The 27,712-nt window shown below is 37.0% G+C and overlaps 1 protein-coding gene across 1 annotated transcript in view; it reads left to right on the top strand.

Annotated features, from left to right (window-relative positions):
• Positions 1-27,712, top strand: part of RANBP17 (RAN binding protein 17) — a 349,817-nt gene that overhangs the window by 275,944 nt on the left and 46,161 nt on the right. Inside the window, exons 21-22 of the mRNA XM_069484213.1 lie at positions 4,819-4,926; positions 7,471-7,553. Of these exons, the coding sequence (XP_069340314.1) occupies positions 4,819-4,926; positions 7,471-7,553 (191 nt within the window). The remainder of the gene's footprint in view (positions 1-4,818; positions 4,927-7,470; positions 7,554-27,712) is intronic.

Here is a 27,712-nt window from a genome sequence, read left to right as displayed (position 1 = left end):
TGGGTACCACATGAATTAAATGAGCGTCAGAAGAGAAATTGTCTTAAAGCTTGCCTTTCTTTGTTGTCACAACATAAAGGCAAACCATTTCTACACCATTTTGTTATGTGTGATGAAAAATGGATTCTTTTTGACAATTGCAAGTGTTCGGCATAATGGTTGGATAAAGATTAAGTGCTAAAACACAGTCCAAAATAGAATATTCATCACAAAAATACTAACGGTGTCTGTTTGGTAGTCCAGCACTGGTATTATCCACTACAGCTTCATGAAACCTAGTCAGTCCCTGACAGCAGATGTCTACTGCAACCAATTGGATGAAATGATGAGGATGCTAGCTATTAAGCAGCAGAGATTGGTCAATAGAGAAAGGCCAATCCTCTTGCAGGGCAACTGCTGAACCTCATGTGGCATAAACAGCACTGCTCAAACTATAAAAGTTGGACTTGGAAACTCTCTGTCACTCACCATATACACCAGGCCTTGCACCAACTGACTACCACTCCTTCCAGGCTTTGGACCACTTCTTGCAAGGAAAAATATTCAATTCTCAACAAGCTATGGAAAACGCCTTTCACAATTTCATCTCCACTTGCTCTCCAGGCTTTGCTGCTGGCATAAACAAGCTACTATTAAGATGGCAAAACTCTGTTGATAGTTTAGGCCTATACTTTGATTAATTGTACTGCTTCTTGTTTGAGATATAATAAACTAAACTTTTGATTCGAAATTGGATATTTCATATTTAATGATCTAATAGATTACTTAGACACAAATCCTAACCAAATAGAGTCAGCTAGATATCTATGTAAGTGACTACAATAAAATATAGAAAGTGGTAAGTGCCATAAGAAAGACACAAATAGGACAGTGATTGCATTTAGCTGGGGAATCAGGAAAGGCTCTGGAAAGGTGAAGATATTGCTGTATATCTTACCACATAATTAGGATTGGACCATGTAGAAATAGGAAGAAAGACAGGTTTTCAGGTGGCCTAAGCATCAGGTTTACTAAGGGAGTAGTAGAGAAGATGTTTTGCTATAAATTTTTTTCGTGGTTGGAAATGGGGGTTATCTGGGACTCTTGAAAATCAGGCTAAGGAATCTTCCATAGGTATTATAAAGCAATTGGTAGTTTTGATTAACTAACAATTTCAAGAAGAAAGTGACTAGCAGTATCATGTTGGATAAACTGAAATAGGGAAGAAAGTAAACCTGAAAAATCATTGTTTTTACAGCAAGCATTTTCTGAGTGTCAGTTCTGTGCCAGGCATAAGAAATGTAACAATGAATAAAATGATTACTCTTTAGAAGCACACCATGTAGTGGATATACAAATAACTAATAAATAATTAAATACCAATGTATTTTAATGAAGATGCATGCAAAAGGCCATATGAACATGTGTGAGGAAGAGATTGGTATTTCTTGCAAAATAGGGAATGCTTCCCAGGAGAAGTAAAAGTTGGGCAAAGCTTTGAAAAATGAATTGACATTTGCCAGACAGGAGAGAAGAAAAGCTTCCAGTAGCAGTCCCTTCATGAACAAAGGTCCAGGTGTTTGCATATTCATGGAGTACCTTTAAAATAAGCTTTGAACTGGCAAGCTATGTCTGTTCTGGAACCACATCCACAAACCTGTATCTCCTAACACTTTTAACTAAAACTCTCTTTTGTTGCCTTCTGGTGGATTATGATGCTTTCTCTACTGTGAAATCCCAGAGGGAAAGAATTACGTTTTTACTCATTTCTGTTTTCTTGGGGTCCAGCACATAGTAACTACTAATAACTACTTGATTGATGGATGGATGGGTATTATGAAGAAGGGTAACTTCTTCATTTTTGGCATCCTATAAGGCAATGTCATATCATTAATGCTTTTAATTTTTCATTTATCTGATATGGACTTTGGCAATGCCTATTGAGCAGATCAGGTGAAAGCAATTAGATGTGTGCCTGTTTTACCTAAGGCTTCCCACTCTCTTCCTCCTATCCATATATATGTAGTCCTCACAAGGCCACTGGAAAATTAAACTCCTAGATTGGGTTCTGATTCTCATCCTGTAATCTGAGCTTGGCATTCTCACTCTGAAGCCCTTTTAACCTCCCTGCTTAGTAGACCTCTACTCTGCTTTCCAGTAATCACTCATTTTCTCTGTGGCAGTCACCTCTGTCAGAAGCATATTAGAATTGGCACCACTCTCATTCCACACAGAAAAGGGAGCATCTCCTCATATCCCCTGGCCTTATCCCATAGTGAATGCAGCATGGTCTGAAAAATATGACAGTCCTAATGCCTTTAAAGTGCCTTGCAAAGGGGCCTATGTGTGCCTCTGTTATTCTTAGGTTCTGAGATTTGGGTCTTTTAAATTTTCTGATGAGCCTTACAGGTGCTTTACCACTAGTGATTTCTGGGATTATGCTCAGGAGATCTCATGGTAGAAAATTTTCTCAACTGTGCTCTTCAGTCACTCCTCAGAATTTTAGTACTCAGAGCATCCGTATTACATGCTGTCATCCAGATTTGAGCATGAATTCCCCAAGAATAAAAACCATATCTTTCTTAACTCTGGATCCCCAGCCCCTACTACATAGCACATAGTATCTACCATCTATCAAAAATAACTGCTTTTCTTCCATAGGAAGAAAAAATAGCCAAAATGCAGTTAATAATCAAGTTCACTGCTTTTATTTTTTCATTTTCATGCAACTGAAACCTCATTCCCACATATATATTAACTTATCACCCTCCCTGCTTTATTTTCCTTTATAGTGCTTTCTAACATATTGAATATTTATTTTCTGTATTACTAGAATATAAATTCCATGAGGGCAGGAATTTTCTAATGTTTTGTTCACTGGTGTCTCTGGAGAGTCTAAAACAGTGCTTGTTACATAATAGGGCTTCAGGAAATATGTATTAAGGAAATTGTTTCAATATATACAAATACAGCTTTAACGTGGCATCTCTAGTGGTAAAAAAAAAAGTGTTGCTTTTGGCAATTTTAGGAAGCATATCACTCTTAAAACTATCAAGTGCTTATTTTCATTGAACATTTTGTGAACTATTTCCTAAAGCCTCAAAGTGAAATGTACACTTAAAAAAATTAAATAGATAGTTCTAATCAAATATGCTATACCTCATTTTAAGTTGCAAGTTTATAGCAACAAATATTTATTGAAATCTACTTTGTGCCAGGCCCGTGCATACAATAAGTACATAGTACCTGCCCTTAAACAGCTTATAATAAGAGAAATAGACAAGTGCTGTACTAGTGCCCACACAGGGTTCCATAGCGATACACAGGAAACACTCCTAACCGTGGGGGCAGGTACATTTGATGTCAGAGAAGGCTTCCTGAAATAATTGACACCCATATTGATATCTGAGGGACAAATAGAAATTAGCAGGAAGTTGGTAGGGTCTCTGTCCTTTAGAAACTATCTAATGGGGCAGACAGGTAAAACAAGCAACCAACTCCAATACACTGTGTTATAAGAGGTATGTTCAAGAATGCTTATTGAACATAGTTGAGAAAAAGATTGATGCCTTTTGACAAAATAGAGAAAACATCCCAGGGGAGGTGAAACTTGAGCTAGATATTGAAAGACAGGTATGTGTTAGAAGAAGCAGTATATAAAGAAACGGAGATGAGAGCTGGCATTAGTGGATTTGCAGGGAGTTATGAATGGCTGAATCTTAGATAGAGTAGAAGTGCTAAGAGATTAAGCTGGAGGTAGGCAGGGGCCAGATCTTAAAAGGCCGTGTATAGCATGCTAAGGAGTTTGAAATTTATTCTAAGAGCAGGGAAGAAAATTATGACCTTTCCTTCTCATTGTGGAGGTTTCTACCCATACTACACAGAAAAGGAGCACCATTAAGTGATTCAGTTCAGCATTTCTATCTGAAACAGAAACGCAAGTCCATTGGAAAACATCAAGAGAGACACTTGAGGATTGGGAAAAGGAAAGGGAAATGAAGGCAGTGACATAGAATTTTGGGCCCTTACCCCTATTTTATGTTTCTATTTAGCAAGGAGGAGGCCAATTGTGAGTTAAAAGGCCAGTGGAGCTTAGTCAGAGTTTTCCAAGTCTTTGGCATAGACTTATCAGAAGCATAACCTTCTTAGTATTAATAAGGATGTTTGAGAATTTCTCTGTGTGTATATTGGACTGTCTTTTAGTGACACTGACCTTGAGTGGATTAATAATTACCCAAAGATTTTCTTCAAGCTAACATCCCAGATGTTCCTTGGCACTACAGTGGGACCAAGCAGAGCAAGTTAACAACTTTAAAAAAAAAAAAAGAGAGAGAGAGAGAGAGACTGTAATGTTGAAACTGGGAAATAGATATATGGGGTTTATTATTAGTATTTCCTTCTACTTTTTATGTATGTTTAAATTTTCATAATAAAAATATTTTTTCTAAGTAGTATGGTACCCAGGAAACTCTGATAATAATAGCCCAAATATGTTTTTATCCTCATTAACTAAGTTTACTTTCCTCTCCTACAATATTAAGCATAATTCTTCAAATGTGTCACTTATATGATACTTTAAAAGTGTGTCTTTTGTTTATACAGTATGCCAAGAATAAAGCAATATAATATATGGGATATGTTACAAATAAGAGCAAATAGCTTGCAGACCAAAAAAATGTAAGTATGGCTGTGCAGGTTAGGGAGAAAAATTTATAAAATTCCTATTGTGTAGAATAGACATAGGACAAATCTGAATTCCCTTTATTCTTTTTAGTGGCACTAATTTTTAGGAACAATATTTCTTTTGACCCTTAAATTCTTTAACAGACTTTATAAAAGGTACCCGACATACCTTCCCATTCTTCAGAGGGCTATTGAACGGTGGTATGGAGAGCCAGCATGTACAACTCCCATCTTGAAACTTATGGCAGAACTGATGCAAAATAGGTAAGCAGTATGACAGGAAGTGAATAAACAATCTGTTATTGGCAGGAGATTCCAAAAGTCAGACTTTCCTTCTTGTGTGTGTATTTTCAAAGCTTAGCAAGAGCCCAGGAACCAAAACTTAAGGTGATCATTGAAAACATTAAAATTAGAGACATAAGATTGAGACTTTTTGGGAGAAAGAAGTATAATATACTTAGTTTTATATGGGAACTACAGGAAGTTGAAAATAAATTGGTAGACTACAGCCACCATTATTTAAAATATTCAAAGGCACAAAATGGAGGAAGGGCAGCCATTTTAACTATTTCACTGCTTAGCTGCGATTCTATAGAATTTTAAAGCAGAAAAAAAGTTTAGAGGTCTCTGAGTTGAGATGTTTCATTTGATGGAGAAGGAAACAGTCCCAGAGCAATTCAAGGGCACATAGTTGTCTGCCTCAGGAGCTCACTCTGAGGATTGTCCCTGCTTTCCCTCCCAAGTTATGCTTTCTTCCTCTATGCCAAGATGCATGTATTTGGATGATTTATATACTGAGAATTTTCACTGAAATAGCAACTACACCACTTTTCAGAAATTGCCTAGTTGACCTTATAATTTGCATAGACCAGTGAAGATTCAAATACTCTGCATACAAATATTAATAAAGATATAGCTAAGGCCGGGCGCGGTGGCTCACGCCTGTAATCCTAGCACTCTGGGAGGCCGAGGTGGGCGGATCGTTTGAGCTCAGGAGTTCGAGACCAGCCTGAGCAAGAGCGAGACCCCATCTCTACTAAAAATAGAAAGAAATTATATGGACAGCTAAAAATATATATATAGAAAAAATTAGCCGGGCATGGTGGTGCATGCCTGTAGTCCCAGCTACTTGGGAGGCTGAGACAGGAGGATCGCTTGAGCCCAGGAGTTTGAGGTTGCTGTGAGCTAGGCTGACGCCACGGCACTCACTCTAGCCTGGGCAACAGAGTGAGACTCTGTCTCAAAAAAAAAAAAAAAAAAAAAAAAAAAGATATAGCTAAAAGAAAAAAATTCTGCAATAAGCTAATTGTGTTTACCTCTTTAAAATATGTCATTGTGTCTATGGCTTAGCACCAAATTACCTGTCACTTAGCCATCCTGTTTCATCAATTCCTCTTTGTAAACTGCATGTTTAGAGGGAGGATATCTAGATAGGGAAAAGGAGTATGAGTTGCACCTCTAATTTTATCTCTGGTACTGAGTTTTTCACAGCAGTAATTTAGAATTTTTACTCTAAAACAAGAGGTGGAAAAAGACCTAGCAAATAAAGAAATGTGAGTATTATTTTGAAAGCTGTTAGTTTTTTAAAAATAATCCTCATAGGTGCCTTAAATATTTAAAGAAGGATGGCTTTATATTTTATATTAGAAATTTAGTTTGCTTTTTAATTAAATGCTAATTTTTTCAACCAGATAATTGATGATATATATTACTGATATAACATTTAATACTAAAGGAAAAAAATCATTGCATTGTAAAGGGTTTTATGTCTGTCATAGGCAGATAATTTTTATTAGCACAATTGTCCTAAGAACTATCTAGTGAAAAATCTGTTACCTGAGAAAATATGTTATCCTATCTATATTTTTATAGAATCTAATCTGAATTATGTGCTTGCATTTCTTTTCTTTAATTAGGACTTTTATGCCAACAAATGTTCATAACAACATTTTTATTATAATTATGCTTAATACTAGACCATTTTGAAAAAGCGTGGAAAAACAAAAATTCATTCTATTCTTGGCAAACAGGACTTTAGCAATGTCTTTGCTTTTTGTTATTTCTTTGCTAATCCTTTTAAAAATATGCCATTATTTCTTGAAAGCCAAAGTGATGTTTAAAAGGCAAATAATATGTTAGGATGGCATATCAGTCTTTTATCCTATTTATTTTATACTGTTTTCCCAGCTGGAACCAGGGAAGTAGAATTGTTCTCAAAGAACTTCTTTTTACTTAAGCTGTATACAGTGGAAACTGTAATCTGTAATGTAATTTAATGTGTTTGAAATATGCTTGAAGTATCAAGTGATTCATTATGTGATTCATATATTAACATATGCAGTGTTAAAGCTACCTGGATTTCCTATCTATCACTTTAGAATTTATCTTAAAAATGTATATCAGAAACTATAGGAGATATCAAATGTAAATACATACATCTGTCCAAGTATTTATAGAAACTTACACATAAACACCTGGGGTTTATTACTATCTACGAACCACTTTGCATAAAAGAAGAAAGGGCAAGAAATCTGTGATATATGCGATGTCAGGATATTGTTTTAACAGATAAAAAATGAACTCTTTGAATCAGCAAATAAATGAAAATAAGTCCTCTAATTGTCCTGGTATCTTTATAATGAGAAAATTAGCATATATATATTTTATCAATAGTTGTTGAATAGAATGACACCTTAAGAGATAATTGTACTGGTGCTACTTGTAATAAATGAAAATGTTGGATATTTTAAACCTATATTTGGTTTCTTTATCTGCACATACAGTCTAATTTTTTGCTATATTTCTTAGATCTCAGCGTTTGAATTTTGATGTGTCATCTCCTAATGGAATTCTTCTCTTCAGAGAAGCTAGTAAAATGGTTTGCACTTATGGTGAGTATTCTTTTCCACATTTGTCTATGCAATATAGCTTTATCTCTGTGGAAGAAAGAAAGATGTTAGTTATTTTGTTCTTTTGAACTTTCATATCTGTGTGAATTTGTGAAGTGAATGATAGAAGTGCAGAAAGCCAGGTAACTATCACATTGGCATCAGGAGAAGTATAAACAGCATGCCTTTGACTACAAATCATGCCTGACCAACTTGATGAATTTCTTTTGAATAAAATTGCAGTGTCAGTAGTTAAAGGGAACACACTAGATAGAATACTGAAAAGTTATAGCATATTCAGAATTGCTCAAAGTTACATCAAGGAGTTTGCTCTCTTGGGTCAAGGATTACTTAGACCTGTATGTCACAGAATTTGAGGAAAATACCCTTGAAAAGAGCAGTGAATATTTTATTACAGGGAACTTTTGGTCACTGTACCCCTAAAAGAAGAGTTCCTATGGTAAAGATTGTCCTATTCAATTACAGCCCAAGAATTTTAGAATTTGGTTAGCAGTTTGAACCTTACAACTACCATAAACTCTAATACTTGCCAATTCGGACAGCTTTATCAATGAAAATCTCTGCTCTCTAAGACCTTTGTGTAGACAGAGAATGGGGATAGGATGGATAAGACTCCTCTGTAATCTAATTTGGCACACATTGACTGAATCTCAACTGAGCTAGGCTCTGTGCAATGTACTTCCTGAGAGATGTTTCTCTGTATCCTCTTTCTTTGTCTGTCTGTTCTTTCCCAAATCAGCAGCAAACTATATTTGGTCTCAAAAATTGCCTGTGATTCTCAAATTCCTTTTTTTAAGTACCTAGAAATAGATTTTACAAAATTTTGTTAAAGCCTCTTTATTTTAACTGTGTGTGTGTGTGCGCGCGCGTAGGAACAACCATTAAAAATATATTACCTTTTGAAAAGTAAAAGTCTATTTTTTAAAAAAGGACAAAAATTCATGTTTTAAATTATTTTTACTTCAGTTCAAAGCACTATCTGATGTATATACGTTGTAGGCCTCCACTTAAAAATGCTTAGTTTTAATTGCACATTTGATTTGTAGAATTTGAGCTAATTAGTGTATGGAAACCACAGAAAACACCTATATAAGACAGTAAACTTGTACTCTCTTATTTTCATCTTTACCAATAACTACATTACCACAACTTTTGCACCTGTTTGAAAACAGACACAATCAAATCATATAAAATAAAAATGTTTTGCCTCCTAGAAGTAAAAATAGACCCTTTTAAAAATATTCTAAATACAGTTTGCCATACTTTCAGTGGACATTTAATTCCTGTCAAAGTCTTATCATACTAAGATATGTCTGTACCTTTTCTAAATACAGAATGACATATTAGAAAAAGCACCATTTAAGGAGATTAAAAGATCTGAGTACTAGGCAGGGTCTGGGGCAGGGGCAGCTCGAAGATGGCAAGAGGAAGCCCCTGAAACAGCCTAAGAAGCAAGCCAAGGAGATGGATGTGATAAGGCGTTCAAGCAGAAACAGAAAGAGGAGAAGAAGAAACTCAAGGACCTAAAAATAGAAGGCCACAGGGAAGGGCCCCCTGGCTACAGATGGAATTAAGAAATCTGGAAAAAAGTAAACTGTTCCTTGTGTCTGAGGGGATGGTGACCCTTGATTCCACTCCTATTTAAACATCTTTTACCACCTATAGCTAAAATAAAGTGTTGTCTTGGAGCCTATTGTACATTTAAGAGTAAACTTTTGTAAAAAAAAAAAAAAAACCATACAGTGGCCCATCATCTCTTTAGATCTTCTCACTCAGCCACTCCTACTTTAGCTATGAATTAAAGTACAACCAGCCCAGAATCCTGCCAGAGGCTGCTCTTTAGTCTTTTTTCTACCCTAAATTCTGTATCACCTGGAATTAAACCAACTCATTTGGGGGGGAAAAAAAAACAAAATAGATCTAAATACTAATCCTAGTACCAATGTTTATCAACTCCATGACCTTCAGCTAAAGTACTACTTCTTTGTGCCTAGTTTTCTCATGTACAAAATTAGGAATAATAAATACCTACTGGCCTACCTGCCTAGTTAGGATTAAGGGGGTTAATTGAGCTACTCTGGGTAAAGGGTGTGACACAATGGGTAACATGAAATAGGTACTCACTGAATGTGCCTCTCCTTGATCTTTAAAGCCTTTCTCTTGCACTCACCAAGCCAGCCTTCCTTGGGCAGGGGTTCACTGACCCACATCTTTGTTTTGTTCAGCAATGACCCCTGCTTAGACCACACTGTCCTGCTTCCTCTGCCTATAGCCAGTGCTGAGTTTTTATTTTCTCACTTTTTTAAAGGAAATTAACAGTGCATATATAAGAATCTCTTAGTAATCAATAGAGCTTTAACTATACAAATATTAGATTGCTGTTACCAGCAACAATTATATCATTCCTGCCCCTTGTTCTGGATCATTTCTTTCATTAAATATATTTTTTCCTTTGGGACTTACTCATTATTGCAGTGATAAAAGAAGTGAACTTCCTCTTCCAGTATCACTGGCTCTATAGGACAGAATGTATGTCTGGCAAGTGACACTAAAAGGAATCTCATAGAAAAATGCCAAATCTATGGATTTCGAAATCTCTTCAGTCCCCTCTCGGGTTGTCTGACATAGACAAAGGCATAGCATCAAAAGTTAAGGAAAATAACTATGTGAGGATTACATTGGAGGAGGAGGAAGGAGAGAAAGGAGAGGAAAGGAGAGGTGAAGTGAGGTGGAAGGGGGAAAAGACAAAACCTTCAAAGCATTCTTGAGAAGAAAAGCCAGTAAGGCGTTTTCTTACCCTCAAGAAAGACTAAGAGATTAGAATAAGGCTCTGTTCTTCAATTTAGACTAATAGCATGGGCAGCTTCCATTTTTTTAATCATCTCTTATGGTCCTATAGTAGACCATTTATCGTATATTACCCTGTCGAATCTTCAAGATAGGTATTACTACTTGCCACTCACTAGTTACATGACCTTGGTTAAGTTGTTTAACCTCTCTTGCTTCAGTTTCTTGTTAAACAGAGAAAATATTAATAATACCTACCTCATAACATGATTGTGAAGATTCAGTTAGGTAATATATGGAAAGCCCTTTGACCAGTTAGCTACTATGATTCCTGCTGTGAAAAAAATTGAAGCTCATAGAAGTTACAAAATTTGCCAGATATGACATGGCCAGCAAGTAGTTGAACTGGAATTTCATTCCAAGTCAGTATGACTTCAGATAATAGTCTTTCCATATTTTTTACTGCCACTTGGGAGTTGCCACAGGAAGATTGTACCATGGATATTATGATGAAGCACTGTTCTTTAAAGTATGGAGTTTATATCCCAAAACTTAAGGGAAATCAAAGGTTCAGTGGAAAAACATGCTTCAACTGTGTCACCAGTGACTTTGACACATGCAGTTTACATAGAATAAGAGAAAAATGTCTCTCACCCTCCACTGATTCCCATGCTGGCCCCCTATTGGCCAATCTGATTTATGTATATTTACCTTCTGTAATGTTCTATTACCCATGCTCTTACCTCTGAAAATTCTCATATGATCATTGGAAAGAGATCATGTGGTTGCCATCAGGAGTCTGGAAGATGAGGGAAAGGCTGACCAAGAGGACACAGAAGAGCCAGCATTGTTTATTTCTTTGGTAAGCCCAGGTGAAGGAAGGGGAAACCCCTGGAGGAAAGAGGCCAGAACATTCTGTGATCCCTTCTGTTTCTATTCTCACTGGGGTTTTTTCTCTGCTTACCTCTCATGGGCAGTTTTTGGGTAGTCAATGACTAGGACAGTGCAGACAGGAAAAGACTCGTTTCCAAATGCACCTGATTTGTTATACATTGTGTGGAATATTTCCACCTCACTGCTCTGCGAGACTGGCAGAAAAATAATACTTTTTATATGCTGTTTTATTTATCTACATTCTGTCATGATATACTTTGATGTAAGTTTTTAATTTCGCTTCAGCTCTCAGCTGCTCTTGCCGTTACAGCTCAGGGTCAGCATTGAGGTTAGCCACAGTAGCACAAAACAATTTCCTGTTTGTATAGCCCAGGTAACACTTGGATGAGGATTAAATTTTACCACATTTTCTACTAGCCCAAGCCTATTATTTCTAATGAGTTTTAAATTGCTTCAAGAACATGTATTTCAAAACTTAGTGCTATGATCCATTCAGCCTGAGCAACTTAATAAAAGAAATTTCTTTCTTAAATTTTTGGTTAAAATGTTGCATGCAGTGTAATAAATGTTATTACTTTAGAAACCTACTTCTCAGTTTTAAGAAGTGGGTGTTTTTTATGCTCAATTTCCATTTGTCTAATCTTTTCTTTCATTTGCTCCTGGGTCCTGCTATCTTTAGTGACATCTGTTGGTTGAAGAGTGCACAGAAGGGAGAAATAAGGTTTGTTTTCATAAGACTGACCAAAATGGAACTTCTTTTATTCCTTCCTTAGGTACCTGATTTAAGAAAGCTCAATGTGTAAAAACCTAAACTTTAAAAATGGATAGGCCCTTTGGGGATCCGTTCATCATCTGTGGTGAATGTATCTTGCTCTTGCTGTGTAAACCTATCTTGCTTCTCCTCAATAAACTTCATTGCCCGGTTGCCTTGCTTTTCTGGTCATTCTTTAGCCAAGAGCACACCAAGAAAAAAATTATTTAAAACAAAAATGGATAGATCAAGCTATGATTATTCAATGTATGTAAGAATTTACATCAGGGTTCTTTTAGGTAGAATATACGCCAAGTGTGTTTAAGGTATAACTTAATATGCATAAATTGAATTGGGAAAGTGCCTACAAGCCACTGTTACTCATTGTGACCTAGATAACAGACTAGTGGTTTTCACATTGGGTTTTGCAGAGCCCTGAAGGCCTGTGAAAGTGCCAGGGAGGCCCTGTAGAACCGGGGGTGGGGGGAAGCAAGGATGCTTCCTCTTTGACCAGGTCCACCCAGCTATATAGTTAGCAATAGATTTCTTTATAAAAGACGTCATTGTTAAGACTTTTTTTTTAAAGAGCTTGAAAATTGCTGGCATGTAGTATTAGAAGTATAAGAATGGAGGATTGTGACTGTATACAGGTATACCTCGTTTTATTGTGTTTCACAGATACTGTTTTTTACAAATTGAAGGTTTGTGGCAGAACTGCGTCGAGCAGTTCTGTTGGCACCATTCATCCATCAGCACATGCTCATTTCATGTCTCTTTGTCATATGTTGGTAATTCTCCCAATATTTCAGACTTTTTCATTATTATTATATCTGTTATGATCTATGATCAGTGTTTTTGAATGTTACCATTGTAATTGTTTTGGAGCACCATAAACCATATCCTTACAGGATGGCAAACATAACTTGGCACATGTTCTCACTGCTCCACAGACCAGACTTTATCGCCTCTCTCACCTTCTCCTCAGGCCTCCCTCCCTGTTCCCTGAGACACAGTAATACTGAAATTAGGCCATTTGATAACCCTACAATGGCTTCTAAGTGTTCAAGTGAAGAGTCTTGCATCTCTCACTTTAGATCAAAAGCTAGAAATGATTGTTTGGTGAGAAAGGCATGGTGAAAGCTGAGACAGGTTGACAGCCAGACCTCCTCCTTGTGCCAAACAGTTACGCAAGTTGTAAATGCAAACAAAAAGTTCTTGAAGGAAATTAAAGTGCTACTCCAGCAAACACACGAATGATAAAAAAGCAAAACGGCTTTATTGCTGATATGGAGAAAGTTTTGGTGGTCTGGATAGAAGACTAAACCAGCCACAACATTCCCTTAAGCCAAAGCCTAATCCAGACTAAGGTCCTAACTCTCTTCAATTCTGTGAAGGCTAAGAGAGGTGAGGAAGCTGCAGAAGGAAAGTTGGAAACTAGCAGAGCTTGGGCCATGAGATTTAAGGAAAGAAGCCGTCTCTGTAACATAAAAGTACAAGGTGAAGCAGCAAGTGCCGATGGACAAGTTGCAACAAGTTATCGAAAAGATCTAGCTATGATAATTGATGATAGTGGCTATACTAAACAGATTTTCAATGTAGACAGAGTAGCCTTCTGTTGGAAAAAGATGCCATCTAGGACTTTCATAACCAGAGAGGAGAAGTCAAGGCCTAACTTCAAAGGATACGCTGAGTCTTTTGTTAGGGCCAAATGCAGCTGGTGACCAGTGCTCATTTACCAGTCTGAAAATCTGGGAGCCCTTAAGAATTATGCTAAATCTACTCTGCCTGTGCTCTGTAAGTGGAATAACAAAACCTGGATAACAACATGGTGTACTGAATATTTTAAGCCCACTGTTGAGACCTGCTCGGACAAAAAGCTTCCTTTCAAAAGGTTACTACTCATTGACAATGCACTTGGTCACTCACTCAAGAGCTCTGATGGAGATGTATAAAAAGATGAATGTTTTCATTCCTACTATACAACATCCATTTTTCAGCCCACTGGTCAGGAGTAATTTCAACTTTCAAGTCTTATTATCGAAGAGGCACATTTTGTAAGGCTATAGGTGCCATAGTGATTCCTTTGATGGTTCTAGGCAAAGTAAATGGAAACCTGGAAAGAGGGTTCACCATTCTAGATGCCATTAAGAACATTCATGATTCATGATTCATGGGAAGAGGTTAAAAAGTCAACATTAACAGAAGTTTAGAAGAAGTTGATTCCAACCCACATGGGTGACTTTGAGGGGTTCAAGACTCAAGTGCAGGAAGTAACTGCAAATGTGGTAGAAATAGCAAGAGACCAAGAATTAGAAGTACAGCCTGAAGTTGTGACTGAATTGCTGCAATGTCATGATAAAACTTAAATGGTGAGGATTGCTTCTTATGGACAAGCAAAGAAAAGTGGTTTCTTGAGGTGGAATCTATTCATGATGAAGATGCTGTGAGCACTGTTCAAATGACAACAAAGAATGTTGAATATTCCATTAGCTTAGTTGATAAAGCAGCAGCAGGGAAGATTGACTCCAATTTTGAAAGGCTTTCTACTACAAGTGAAATGCTATTAAATAGCATCACATACTATAGAGAAATATTTAGTGAAAGGAAGAATCAATCTTTGCAGCAAACTTCATTGTTGCCTTATTTTAAGAAATTGCCACAGCCAAACCAACCTTTGGCAACCACCACCCCGATCTGTCAGCAGCCAGCAACATCAAGGCCAGACCCTGCACCAGCAAAACATTATGACTTGCTGAAAGGCTCAGATGATTCTTAGCATTTTTTGACAATAAAGTATTTTTTAATTAAGGTATTTTTAATTAAAGTACACTTTTTAGACATAATGCTATTGCACACTTAATGGACTACAGTATACTGTAAACATAACTTTTTATATGCACTGGGAAACAAAAATTTGCATTTTTGGGGATATTCACTTCATTGCAGTGGTCTGGAACTGAACTCGCAATATCTCTGAGGTGTGCCTGCACTAATGTTAAAATGATTCCAAGAACATAGCTGAAGAATTCATTGGTTTTGAAATAACTTGAGACTTGATAAAATGTCACCAAGAAATAACAGTTCTTAGGAACAGATCATCCAACAAGCATGGATATGGCCTTAAATCTTATCAGCAACTTGGCTGGGGACATATGATAACAAAGTACAAAGAGTAAAGCTCACAAAATCTTGTGGAAGCAGTGGATTGAACACCTTGAGGACCCCCAAAGCAGAATCAGGTGGCTTACAAAAGCAAGGCCTTGTGGGTGATAGCTGAACAAGTGCTTTGAGTTCAGTGGATTCATTCATTCATATAGCAAACATTTATTGAGCATTTACTATGTTTCTAAATGCTGTGAAAGTTAAAAGGGACAGAAAAAGAATCTTACTTATTCTTCCCTTAAGGAACTTGAGTTCAGCAGGGAATTCTGGTAAGAATTATGATGCATTGTGCTTGTGTTATGCTTGAGAAGTATTTAGAACTCTATGAGAGCCCAGAAGAGATTTTTAACTGAAACTGAGGGGTCAGAGAAGGCAGTATTTCTTGAGGGAATGAGAATAGTGTCCAGAAGTTTGACAAAGACATTTAAAGCAGAGAATAGCTTTTACAAAGCATATAAATATAAGACGGCATAGTCTATTGTGAAATTGCAGAGATTTCAAATTGCCAGATACTAAAGCTAATGTTAGGGAGTTTTAGGCAATAAAGTTAGAAAGGAGGGGGGGACCAGTTACAAAGTAACTTCAGGGTCAAAGTAAGGAATTACAACTTTATCCTTAAGAATATACGTTCCTGGCCAGGCGCAGTGGCTCACGCCTGTAATCCTGGCACTCTGAGAGGCCGAGGCAGGTATCCGATCATTTGACCTCAGGAGTTCGAGACCAGCCTGAGCAAGAGCAAGACCCCATCTCTACTAAAAATAGAAAGAAATTACATGGACAGCTAAAAATATATATAGAAAAATTAGCTGAGCATGGTGGCGCATGCCTATAGTCCCAGCTACTCGGGAGGCTGAGGCAGGAGGATTGCTTGAGCCTAGTAGTTTGAGGTTGCTGTGAGCTACGCTAACACCACAGCACTCTAGCCTGGGCAACAGAGTGAGACTCTGTCTCAAAAACAAAATTTAAAAAAAAAGAATATACATTCCTTAAGACTGAATGACTTTAAACAAAGTAGTATGATCATATTTATGTTTTTAAAAAACCACTTTGGGCCATGCATGGTGGCTCACACCTGTAATCCTAGCACTCTGGGAGGCTGAGGCAAGAAGATTGCTTGAGCTCAGGAGTTCAAGACCAGCCTGAGCAAGAGAAAGACCCCATCTCTATAAAAAATAGAAAAATAAGCCAAGCGTGGTAGCCCTCACCTATAGTCCCAGCTGCTTGGGAGGCTGAGGCAAGAGGCTCGCTTGAGGGTAGGAGTTTGAGGTTGCAAGTGATCAATGATGACATCACTGCACTCTACCCAGAGTGGCAGAGTGAGATTCTGTCTCAAAAAAAAAAAAAAAAAAAGCACTTTGATAGCAGTGTGGTAGGTGAATTATCTGATGCAAAGCTAGAAGAGAAAGGGACAGAATTAGTCACTTAAATTCACATACAGTGCTAGGAATAATTTATGTCTACCCTCCATTCCCTATCTCAACATAATTTGCTCCTACATGATGATAGGATTTTACAAAGTTTCTATTATCACACAAAGAAAAGTATACCAGTTCTTGGCAATTTATAGAATCACATTTACTCTTTTGTACCAAATACTACTCTAAGAATTTATGTATGATACTTGCCATCTTCAATTAATAGTTTTCTTTTTATTGATACTCAGTCTGGGACAAGACTTGCCCACCACCTAATTCTATTATCTTTATTTTTATTTATTTAACTGGCTGCATTGAGTTCATTTTCCACTTGGTGCAAGGCGAATAGTTAGGAAGTGTCGGGAAAGCTCACATGTCCTTGGGCAGTAAAAATTGGGGCTCTCTCTAATTCATTTTTTGTGTTTGCTATGTTGATATAAAAGCACCGAACTGCTTCTCTGCTTGCTGCAGCATGCCTAGTCTATGCGGTGAGGCCGTGGGACAGGGAGAGAAGGGGTTCTGATGGCCTAGCACCTCTGGAAGCCTGGGTCTGCTGGTGGCCACGCAGGTCAAGATGGGGCCCAGTGCTGCTTCCTGGTGGCTTCCCAAACCTGGCCACAGGTGGTTATGCTGCTGAAGGCCTGAGGGGATTCTGAGTACTCTAGGGACTTCAACACCGTGTCCATGAAAGGGAGAGTAGACTTCCCGAAAAAGAAGCTCACCCACCAGTGACCCAAGTGGTGCTAGTGGCTTTCCCAGTGTACTCAGCATTTCCACAGGAGTTATTGCTAGAAGTGGATCCCAGGCAATGCTGGTAGTAGTTGTGGGTGGCTGCTGGAGGGTATGGCCACCATGCTTTTCCTTGCTGGCTGGTGGGAACTTCAGTAGTGACTCCTCAAGGGCCTTGGTGCATGATCACAGGTGGCAGGGACAGGGGCGCTAGGCCCTTGCGCCCATTTGCAGAGGAGACTGCTGGAGGCCACTCTACAACAGAGACGTGTACACACACAAGCTAATTCTATTATTTGTACATGAGATTACTCAAGAAGTGGTTGTGTGTGACTGAGAGACTAGAAGTAAGTAGGTTTTGTTGGCAGCTACCAGCTGACAGTTGTGCATTTAGTTAAAATTGCTGTCAACTAATAAGAAAAAATATATTAAATGATTACAAAATAAACTGTAAGCTTTAAATACTGGGAATTACTTCATTTTTCTTCATTTTCTTTCAGTTACTTGGTATGGCTCCATGGAAAAGCAAGATTTATAAATACATCTATAACCTTTGTAAACTTGTATTTCTATTTTTCTTCTAAGGAAATAATCTAAAGTTAGTAACTACAAGCTAAAGACCTTTGATGTTACAGTATTCATAATTGTGAAAAACTGGAAAACAAAATGCTTCGAAAGCAAAATGCTTAAGAAAGATGTATCAGTTCAGTGAAATAACTTGCAGCTGTTTAAAATTTTAACAATTTGTTCGATATTAATATCTTTGTCAGATTTTGATATCAGGATTATATAGACTCATAGAACGAGTCAGGATTGTCTCACATTTTATTTTATGAAAAAGTGGGTAGGAGGCCCAGCATGGTGGCTCTTACCTGTAATCCCAGTGCTTTGGGAAGCCAGACTGGGCAACAAAGCAAGATCCCGTCTCTACAAAAAGTAAAAAAAAAAAAAAAATCCAAGCGTGGTGGCATCAGCCTGTAGTCCTAGCTACTCAGGAGGCTGAGGAAGGAGGACCACTTGAGCCCAGGAGTTCGAGGCTGCAGTGAGTTATGAGGCCAGTACACTCTAGCCTGGGTCACAGAGCAAGACATCATCTCTTAAAAAAAAAAAAAAAGAAAGAATGAGTGGATATAATTGGAATGAGTCCTTTTTACATGTTTGACAGAATTCACTGGTAAAGCTGTCTAAGACTGGAGTTTTATTTTTAGGAAGGGTTTTTTTGTTTTGTTTTGTTTTTAATAAATTTGACTTAGATTGCAATTTCTATTTCTTCTTGTATCACCTTTGGTAGTGTGTTTACCAGGAAACTTTCATTTTATCTAAATTGGTGAATTTGTTGGCTTCAGGTTTTTCAAAATATCCTTTTTAATCATTTTAATGTTGGTTGGATCTCTAGGAATGTTCCCTAATTTGTTCTTAATATTGGTAATTTGTAATTTGTCTTTTATTTACTGAATAGTCTCTACTAAGATTTTAACCAAATTTATTCATCTTTTCAAAGAATAAAAATCAGTTTTGTTGATTTTATCTGTTGATTTTCCATTTTCTATTTCATTGATCATTTTCTTCTCTTGCTCCTCCTCCTTCTCCTTGTCTTTACCTTCTTCATCTTTACTTTGTTTTATCATCATTATCATCATTGGTATTGTTGTTTCCTTTATTCTAATTTCTGTGATTTTAATTTGGTTTTTTTTTTTAGTACAAGGTAAAAGTTTAGATCACTTGAAATAAACATTTCTTTTTTGTAAAATAGATACTCAGAGATAAATTTGTGTAGTTTCCACTATATTCTCCAACTTCGATATGTTATTTTTTTCCTTCTCATTAAGTTCAGAATATTTAATAATTTTCATTTGTGATTTCTTCTTAACCCATGGGTGATTTTAAAATGTGCTGCTTACTTTATAAATATTTTCAATGTTTCTAGGTATTTTATTGCAATGAATTTCTAATTTAATCTCATTTTAGTTAAAGATATTCTCTGTATGATTTCTATCTTGAAACTCATTGAAACTTGTTTTATATAGCCACACGTATTCTACTGTGAGGAAATGTTCTGTATGCCTCTGAAAAGAATATGAAGGGTGAATGTTAGTAAATATGTACAAATTTAGTTTTTTAAAAAAAATTATGTTTTAAGATTACCTAGCTTATGGGAAATATATAAATACCATGTAAAAGTATAATTCAAATTTTATCTATGCTTTAGATAATATAACACATTTATATATACATGGTGATAATTGAAAGAAAACACAGAAAAATTGAAATAGTTTGATATATTGAGGTTGTAAGTTAATGTTTTTAAAAATATTTTGACATCTCCTAATATAAAGTAACCCATGTAAAATCTTTTGTTCAAAAAAGGGAATGAAGCATACTTAAATTTTTAATTAAATTATTGGACAGCATTACTCTAAAAGTTCGGAAACTGAATTACATCAGTACTGAAATTCTGTCTTCTAAGACCCTGACTTATGTCATAAAGTTGGGGAAGGTGTGTCATCCCAGCAGCATGGAACCGCTATAACCATATAGCGTTTGTGTACAAAAAGACTTGTACTGCCCTGTGTTTTCTATCATGTTTTTCTGTACTTGTCTTTTTCTTTCCCCTCTTTTTTCTTCCAAAATAGAAATGCCCTTTTTTTTTTTTTGGCTTTTTTCTAATTACAAAATAACACACCCGTAGGGCAAAGAATCCAGCATTATAGGCTATAGGAAGTAGAAAGAAAATCCTCCTTTATCTCATCGCCCAAAGATAACCATTATTAACAGTTTAGTGTGCGTGCCCTTTTATACTTCTTATGTGTACATATACACATATTTTTCCAAAAATCATATAATATACTTGGTATTCTGTAATATGCTGGTTTTTATTTATTAATATATTATGGCTATTGCTCCATGTCTATATATAAACCTGCCTTATCTTTTTAAATAGCTGCAGAGTATTCCCTTTTATGCTCATATTATAATTTATTTAATTAATCATCTTTTGCAGAACTGCTACTTTTTCATTATCATACAGTGCTTCAGTCAATAATTTTGTACATTCAACTTTGTGAATTTCATTCATTCAGGAAATGTGTACTGAGAACAGCAGGTACTGTTCCAGGCTCTTTGGATACGTCAGTAGACAAACTGGAAAAGAAATTATCTAATAGTTAGAAGTGCTATGAAAAAAAAGAAAGTAGGTCAAGGTAAGAGGTATCTAAGTGCCAAAGAGTAGAGCAACAAGAACTCTCATTCATTGCTGGTGGGAATGCAGAAGGCACAGCCGCTTAAAGAGACAGTTTAGCAGTTTCTTACAAAACTAAACATACTTTTACTGTACACTCCAGCAGTTGTGCTCCTTAGTATTTACCCAAAGGAGTTGAAACTTATGTTCACACAAAAACATGCACATGGATGTTTATGGCAGTTTTTTTCTCAATTGCCTAAACTGATGTTCTTCAATAGGTGTGTGGTTAAACTATGGTACTAGGGAATGTTATTCAACACTAGAAAGAAATGATCTATCAAGCCATGAAAAGGTATGCAAGAACCTTAAATGCCTCTTACTAATGAAAGAAGCCAACCTGAAAAGGCTAAAATACTGAACAATTCCAAATATGTGAAATTCTGAAAAGAGAAAACTATGGAGACAGTAGAAAGATCAGTGGCTACCAGTGGTTGAGGAAAGGAAAGGATGATGAGGCAGAGAACGGAGGATTTTTAGGGCAGTGAAACTGTGTGATACAGTAATGGTGGATACCTGTTCATTATGCATTTATCTAAACCCATCGAATGTGCAACACAAGGAGTGAACCCTGATGTAAACTATGAACTGTGGGTGATAATGATGTATCAGTGTAGGTTCATCAGTTGTATAACAAGTGTACTACTCTAGTAAAGGATGTTGATGAGGGATGCTGAGCACATGTAGGGGCAGAGAGTTGTGTAAATCTCTGTACCTTTCTCTCAGTTTTGTTGTGATTCCAAAACTATTTTTAAAAAAAGTCTTAAAAGTGCCAGGGATTAAGAACATGTTGCACTATTAAAGTGGTCAAGGTAGGCCTGCCTCATTGAAAAGGTGTCATTTGAACAAAAACTTCTAGTAAATGAAGGACTTAGTCATGTGGATATCTTGGAGAAGACCATTCTAGGCTGAGAAAACAGAAAGTTCTAGGGTCTGAAGGCAGGAGTGCATCTGACATGTCTGAAGAACAGCAAGGAAGTCAGTAGCTGGAGCACAGTGAACAAAAGGGAAAGTAATAACAAGAGGAGTGTCATATAAGGGATCAGGGATTTGACTTTAACTCCAAGTAAAATAGAGGGTCTTTAGAACATTTTGAGCCCAGGATGACATGATCTGATGTAACTTTTTAAAAAATCATTCCGGCTGCTCTATTAAGGATAGATCATAGGGGATTAAAGATAAGAGCAGGTAAATCACATAAGGCAATATTACAGTAATCCAGGTAAAGTTCAATATTGGCTTTGACCAAGGGAACAGTGGTGAGAGGGGTCAGAAGTAGGCAGATTCTGGATATATTTTGAAGGTAAAGCAAAATTAAATTTCTTAATGAACTGGATGAATGGTATGAGAGAAAGAATATAGTTAAGAGATTTTAGCATAAGCAACTGGAAAGAAGGAGTTGCTATCAACTGAGATGGGAAAGGCTAAGATGGGTGTGGAGGATCAAAAGTTCCATTTTGGTCATGTTCAGCTGAGATGTTGATTAGACATCCAAGTGGAAATACGGAATATAAATTTGGATATATGAATCTGGATTTAGGAAAATAGGTCTAGGCTAGAGAAATAAACATGGGAATCATTGACTCTTAGAAGCTATTTAAAGCTGCAGAACTAGGTAAGATCACAAGGGGTGGGGCATGAGTGTAAACTTAGGAAAAGACTTAGGTTTGAGTTCTGGAATACTTCAACATTAGGAGGTAAGGGAGAAGAGGAGGAACCAACAAAGGAAAGTGAGAAGCAGGAAACACTGAAGTAAGAAAAAATCAGGAGAATGTGTCTTGGAAGATGAAGTGGTCCCTCCCCTGTATCAAAAGCTGCCAATGAATCAAATAAGGTGAAGACTGAGTCAACCATTACATTAGCACCAAGAAGGTCATTAGTAACCCTGAAAAGAGCACTTTCAGTGGAGTGGGCATAAAAGAGAATGAGAGAAGAAGAAATGAAGAGAGTGAATTGAATTCTGCTAGAAAGTTGAGCAATATCTAGCAGAGGAAATGAGGCCAAAAGAAGGTTGTGTGTATGTGTATGTGTGTTTTTAATGGAAGAGATAATAGCATTGACATATAGTCTAATGAGAATGACCTGATAGCAAAAATAAATTACATAGGAGAGAAAAGGGAAAATTGTTGGTGTTTGGTCCTTAAGCATGTAAGAGGTGATGGGAGCTAGTTGGACATGTTGCGGGATAGCTTTTACAGAAGACAGCTTATGTGAGTGTAGATGCTAGTAGAAAGGTAGAAATGGTAGTGAAAGTTTAGTATTGGAATATGTTTCCATACATGGACTTAAACATTTTTTATATTTTTAAGAAATACTACCAAATTGCCTTCTAGAATGGTTCTACTAATTTTATATTCCCAACCATTTGCTTAATTTCCCACATCCTTATGAACACTGCATTGTTTTAATCTTTTTCTGTCTGAAAAGGAAATATTATATTCCCTCCAGTCTTCACAGCTTCAGTTCTGTCCCAAATCATTTATGTCCACCGGCTTTGGCTAGTTTGCAGAGAGACAAGAGTGGGTTGAGTGACCTGAAGTAAAGGAATGTTAGCAAGCTTGCAGTTCTTTTCCCATAACTGTTCTGATGATGAATGAAGACATTCAACCCATATAGCTGTCAGCTAAATATCAAATTTACTTTATTTTTTTAATACATATTCATGTTTTAATAGTGTAAGATATTGCATTGGATGATTGTGAAGACTCAAAGATAATTAGAACCAAACCCCATTAAAAGGAAGATTTTATCCTACTGTAGGCAGATAGGCAGCACCCATTTGGACTTTGCTTATTTTGCAGCTACACCAGTCAGAACATGAGTGATGTATGCACGTACATGTGTAGGCACACCACTGGACAGTCGGAAATGATTAAAATCACATTACTTTTCAGTTCTGCACGTTATTAAATAGTCCTCTGGGTTAATTATGTGTGACACGTAGTTCACCTATGAGTATGTCAAGAAATATAAGTAGTACAGAGAAGAAACCCTACTTAATTGACAGGGCAAAATGTTCCCAAAGGAGAGAAAAATAACAGATGTAATAAAGTGATCACCCAACTGTGATCAACAATTTGAAAAATAAATTCTATGAGAATGCACAAAACAATTGGTGTATTTAGCTATATAAAGAAGTTTGATGTGTATTAATTAGCTGTCTTGACATTAGAAATTTTTTTAAAATTCAGGATATTATGGGGGTCCAAACATTTTGATTACATGAAATGAGTTTGCCTCGCCCAAGCCAGGGCCACAAGCATGTCCTTCCCCCATACAGTGTGTCCCGTTTCCATTAGCTGTGGGTTTACTTTAAATTTTTAGAGATTAAAAGGGAAAAAGAAAAGGTAAATCAATGTAATGGATTGCTTTATAAGCCAAGAAATAACCTTCTTCATACTCTTAGTTGCTCCTGGTATAAGACACTACTATAATATTTCTTATCTCTTACACCACTTTTCTAAGTATTCTTTTGAGGTATATAGAACTGGTGGGATGTGGGGCAAACAGCAAAACTCAACCCCCTTCAGCTAATTCTCTATTGAAGGAACAGAGAGAAGGTGGTCAAAAGATACAGTACTAACCTTACTTTGAATTCTGTAAATGAAAGCGATTAGAGGGATATGACATTATTTTATACCACACACACCCAGCTTCACCTCCTCCTCTTTTTCAGGTTATAGCTCCTCCAAATGTAAACTTATGGGCTACTAGACTACAGAAAAAAATGAACCCCCAGTATTGTGTATTGTCATAGTTTACATTTATTGAGCACTGTGCTAATAATTATACTATGGTAAGCACTTTACATATGCCATCTCCTACATAAGAGCCTTGTAAGCAATAGGTATTTATTGTCCTCATTTTATAGATGAGGAAACTGTGACTTACAGAGAGGTTAATAATCTGCTCAGATACCCAGGTAGTAAGGAAAGATCTAGGATTCAAACCAGGTCAGTATGACTCAAAATCCCACACTGTTAATCACTACCTTATGCACTATATATTTGTCTTTTCTTAGAATATTACCTTGGTATGTAGTTCTCCAGCTGAGGCCTGTGAAGGGAGACTGTCGTTCCTCCTTGGTATGGGGAGTCTCTTAAGAAGAGGAAGACACCCTGGAGTCAGTTACTCCAGGAAAAGGAAGGGTCTCAGGAGGAAAAAAAGAAATTTTAATTGACCTGAAAGTTGATCTCAGATGAACAGAAGAGGAGATTTTGCATCTTTAGGTAGATAGATAGATATTTAATAGATAGATCCCTCTCTAAGTCTAGATCTTGACAGTTGTCTAGAAAGATATTTCTGAGTGTTAAAAGCTAATAACAAAAGAGTCCTCTCCATAAAGTAGAGGTAAAGAGGGAGGAAGCTCTAAGCAGTTTATATAAGCTAATAATGAGGAAAATATTTCCAATAAGCCCAACTATCTAGATTAGGAGTCTTCTGTGCTTATTTCCCAGTTTTCCCTTATTATTTAATGAGATTTCTTGTACTCTACTACAACATGTACCAGAGTAAGAATGGCAGTTACAGAGTACTTGTACCTCCATTCCCCCATTATTGCCTTTGGCCTGGTTAATCATTCAGTTTACTGCATTCTTTCCTCCTGAACCCCAGCATAGCCTCAGCATCCATCTTACCCAGATCTAGTGTTAAGAATATGTAACAGTACCTCTTTTCCCCTTCCCCAGTTATGGCAGATGTTGTCAGTGGGAAACAATTAGAGATTTTCCTTTTGGTTCTAGCCTTTGAAAGTCTATTTTATTTCATTAAGGAACGTATCCTTTTCTTTTATGCTGCTACAATAGTACCAAAATGTCAGCTGTTATTGGCTTCAGTGGCTGCCAACCTGATGATGACATCATTTCCTAGCTGTCTATCAGTGTAATATAGATCGCCTCTTAGGAAAGAAATGCTGAGAAGGAAGAAGTTGGAACTTTCTAGGTGTGGGTTGAAGTCAGGAAGACAAGGAAGGTTATCATACATAGAGAGGAACATGAAAAGTAAACTTTAGCCCTATCACTTCTGTTTATACTAATGTGAGACTAACTCTTAGATTTTAAGCTTTTTGAGGGCAGGGCCTCCAATTTCAGTGAGTATTGTTCAATAATACATATTGAATAAAGCTACATTGGAGTGAATAAATGATGACTTGAAGCCTTCTGTTCCGTAGTTTTTTTATAGTGACCATGGAATGCTGAGGCACTTGAGCAAACAAAATGAGATATAGTTTCCTATTTCAAAAGTATTAATTATTCTACTTTTGCAAGGTCATAATATTAATACATCATTAATATAGATGTATTTGACATAGTCCAATAGGCAAGACATGTATGCCACATGGCAATTTTAACGTACAGACAAAAGTAGTGATTGTAAATAATTAATGCTTCTTGATGAGAGATTATCTATTTCTTTACAATTTTTTTTTTCCATCAGACAGTTTTTGGGCTGCCTATTTCATCTTTTGCTGTAGAATATAGGATCTTTACTTTCCCCCTAAGGATATCAGCATAAAAAGGCCCCAAAAGTTTGCTCCCTTTGACTCTGGCTTCCCCAACAAATACAAAATATGTGAACCTCCTCCTGCCTTCCAGAATTACCCTAGTTCTTTTATCACATCAACACAGTGCTATTCTTTCTTGGGAAAGGGAAGATAGGAAAATGTCTATCTTGGTTTAAATTGAATTTGAGGCAAAAGTAGAAAAACAATGATTGAGAACTGTCCTCTCCTGCAGTTCTCTGCTTTCTTAGACTTCATGCCTTTATACTTACTCTACCCAGAATACACCCCTCTCCCTCCAAGTCCATGTGGGAAACTGCAATTGATCCTTAAACATAACCTGTTCTGTGAAGCCTTTCCCCACTGCCCTTCTGCCCAAGCAGAGTTAGTCTCTTCTATTCCCATAACATCTTGACATACCTCTCTGTTAGCATTTGTCACATTGTATGGAATTATTTATTGACAGATAGATTTCCCCAACCAGACTGAAGTGCCTCAGAGTAGAGATTTTATTTTATTCATTTGTTGATCCCAGCACCTCACACATAGTAGCTGTTAAATAAATGCTGTCATATCGAATTGAATTTTTACGGAACTATTATATCTCTCTGAGGTAAGTTAGGATGAGATTATGAAAGAGGGTACAGAATTTGGTATTGAGTAAATTCCAGGATAGGCTTTAGCCTTCCAGAGAATGGTTTTGTTATTCAGATGTACAGATTATAAGCAAAGCCACATTGAGCGTCTAAGGCTGCATAGAGGAAAATATGTATATGGAAATATCCCTTATACATGGAACAGATCAAAAAAAGGAAACTTTCACCCTCAGCTGGTCCTGTATTTCATGTTCTGCTGGTAGTATCTGTCTTTTTTAACCCCTTAGTACATATGCAGTTACCATAACATACATACCAGTCAGGCTTCAAACAGGGAAAAAGAACAATGAAGGGTGGGAGCAGTGGCTCATGCCTATAATAATCTCAGCACTTTGGGAGGCTGAGGTGGGAGGATCACTTGAGCCCGGAAGTTTGAGACCAGCCTGGACAACATAGGGAGACCTCCTCTCTACAAAAAATTACTAATCAGCTAGGCGTAGCAGCATGCACCTGTAGTCCCAGCAACTAGGTACTGGGGAGGGTGAGGTAGGAGGATGGCTTGAGCCCGGGAGTTCAAGGTTGCAGTGAGCTATGATGACACCACTGCACTCTAGCTCTGGCAACAGACCTCATTTCTGAAAACGAAGAAGAAAGAAAGAAAAAATACTTATAGAATGGAGATTTTTGGGGGGGTGGGGGAGGAGGACAGAGCTCTGTCACCCAAGCTAGAGCACAGTGGTGTTATCATAGCTCTCTGCAACCTTGAACTTCCAGGCTCAAGCAATCCTCTTACATCACCCTCTGAAGTAACTGGGAATACAGGTGCGTGTCACCACGCTCAGCTAATTGTTTTTATTTTTTGTAGAGATGAGGTTGTGCTATGTTGCCCAGGCTGGTCTCAGACTGGGCTCCGGGATTATAGAAATAAGCCATCATGCCCGGCCAGAATGGAGAATTTATTTTAGAAATTAGACTTTGTACAGTCTTGGGCAAAGAGGGGGAAATAGGTCCGAAGGGGAGAATTGAAGGTTCAGGAAAAAAAATCACTGATCAGCCCTCTTGAAATAAT

This window comes from Eulemur rufifrons, chromosome 10 (assembly GCF_041146395.1).
Source record: "Eulemur rufifrons isolate Redbay chromosome 10, OSU_ERuf_1, whole genome shotgun sequence".
In the NCBI taxonomy this organism is placed as follows: domain Eukaryota; kingdom Metazoa; phylum Chordata; class Mammalia; order Primates; family Lemuridae; genus Eulemur; species Eulemur rufifrons.
Note: the sequence above shows the minus strand (reverse complement) of the source record. Positions and strands in the feature narration are given on the sequence as shown.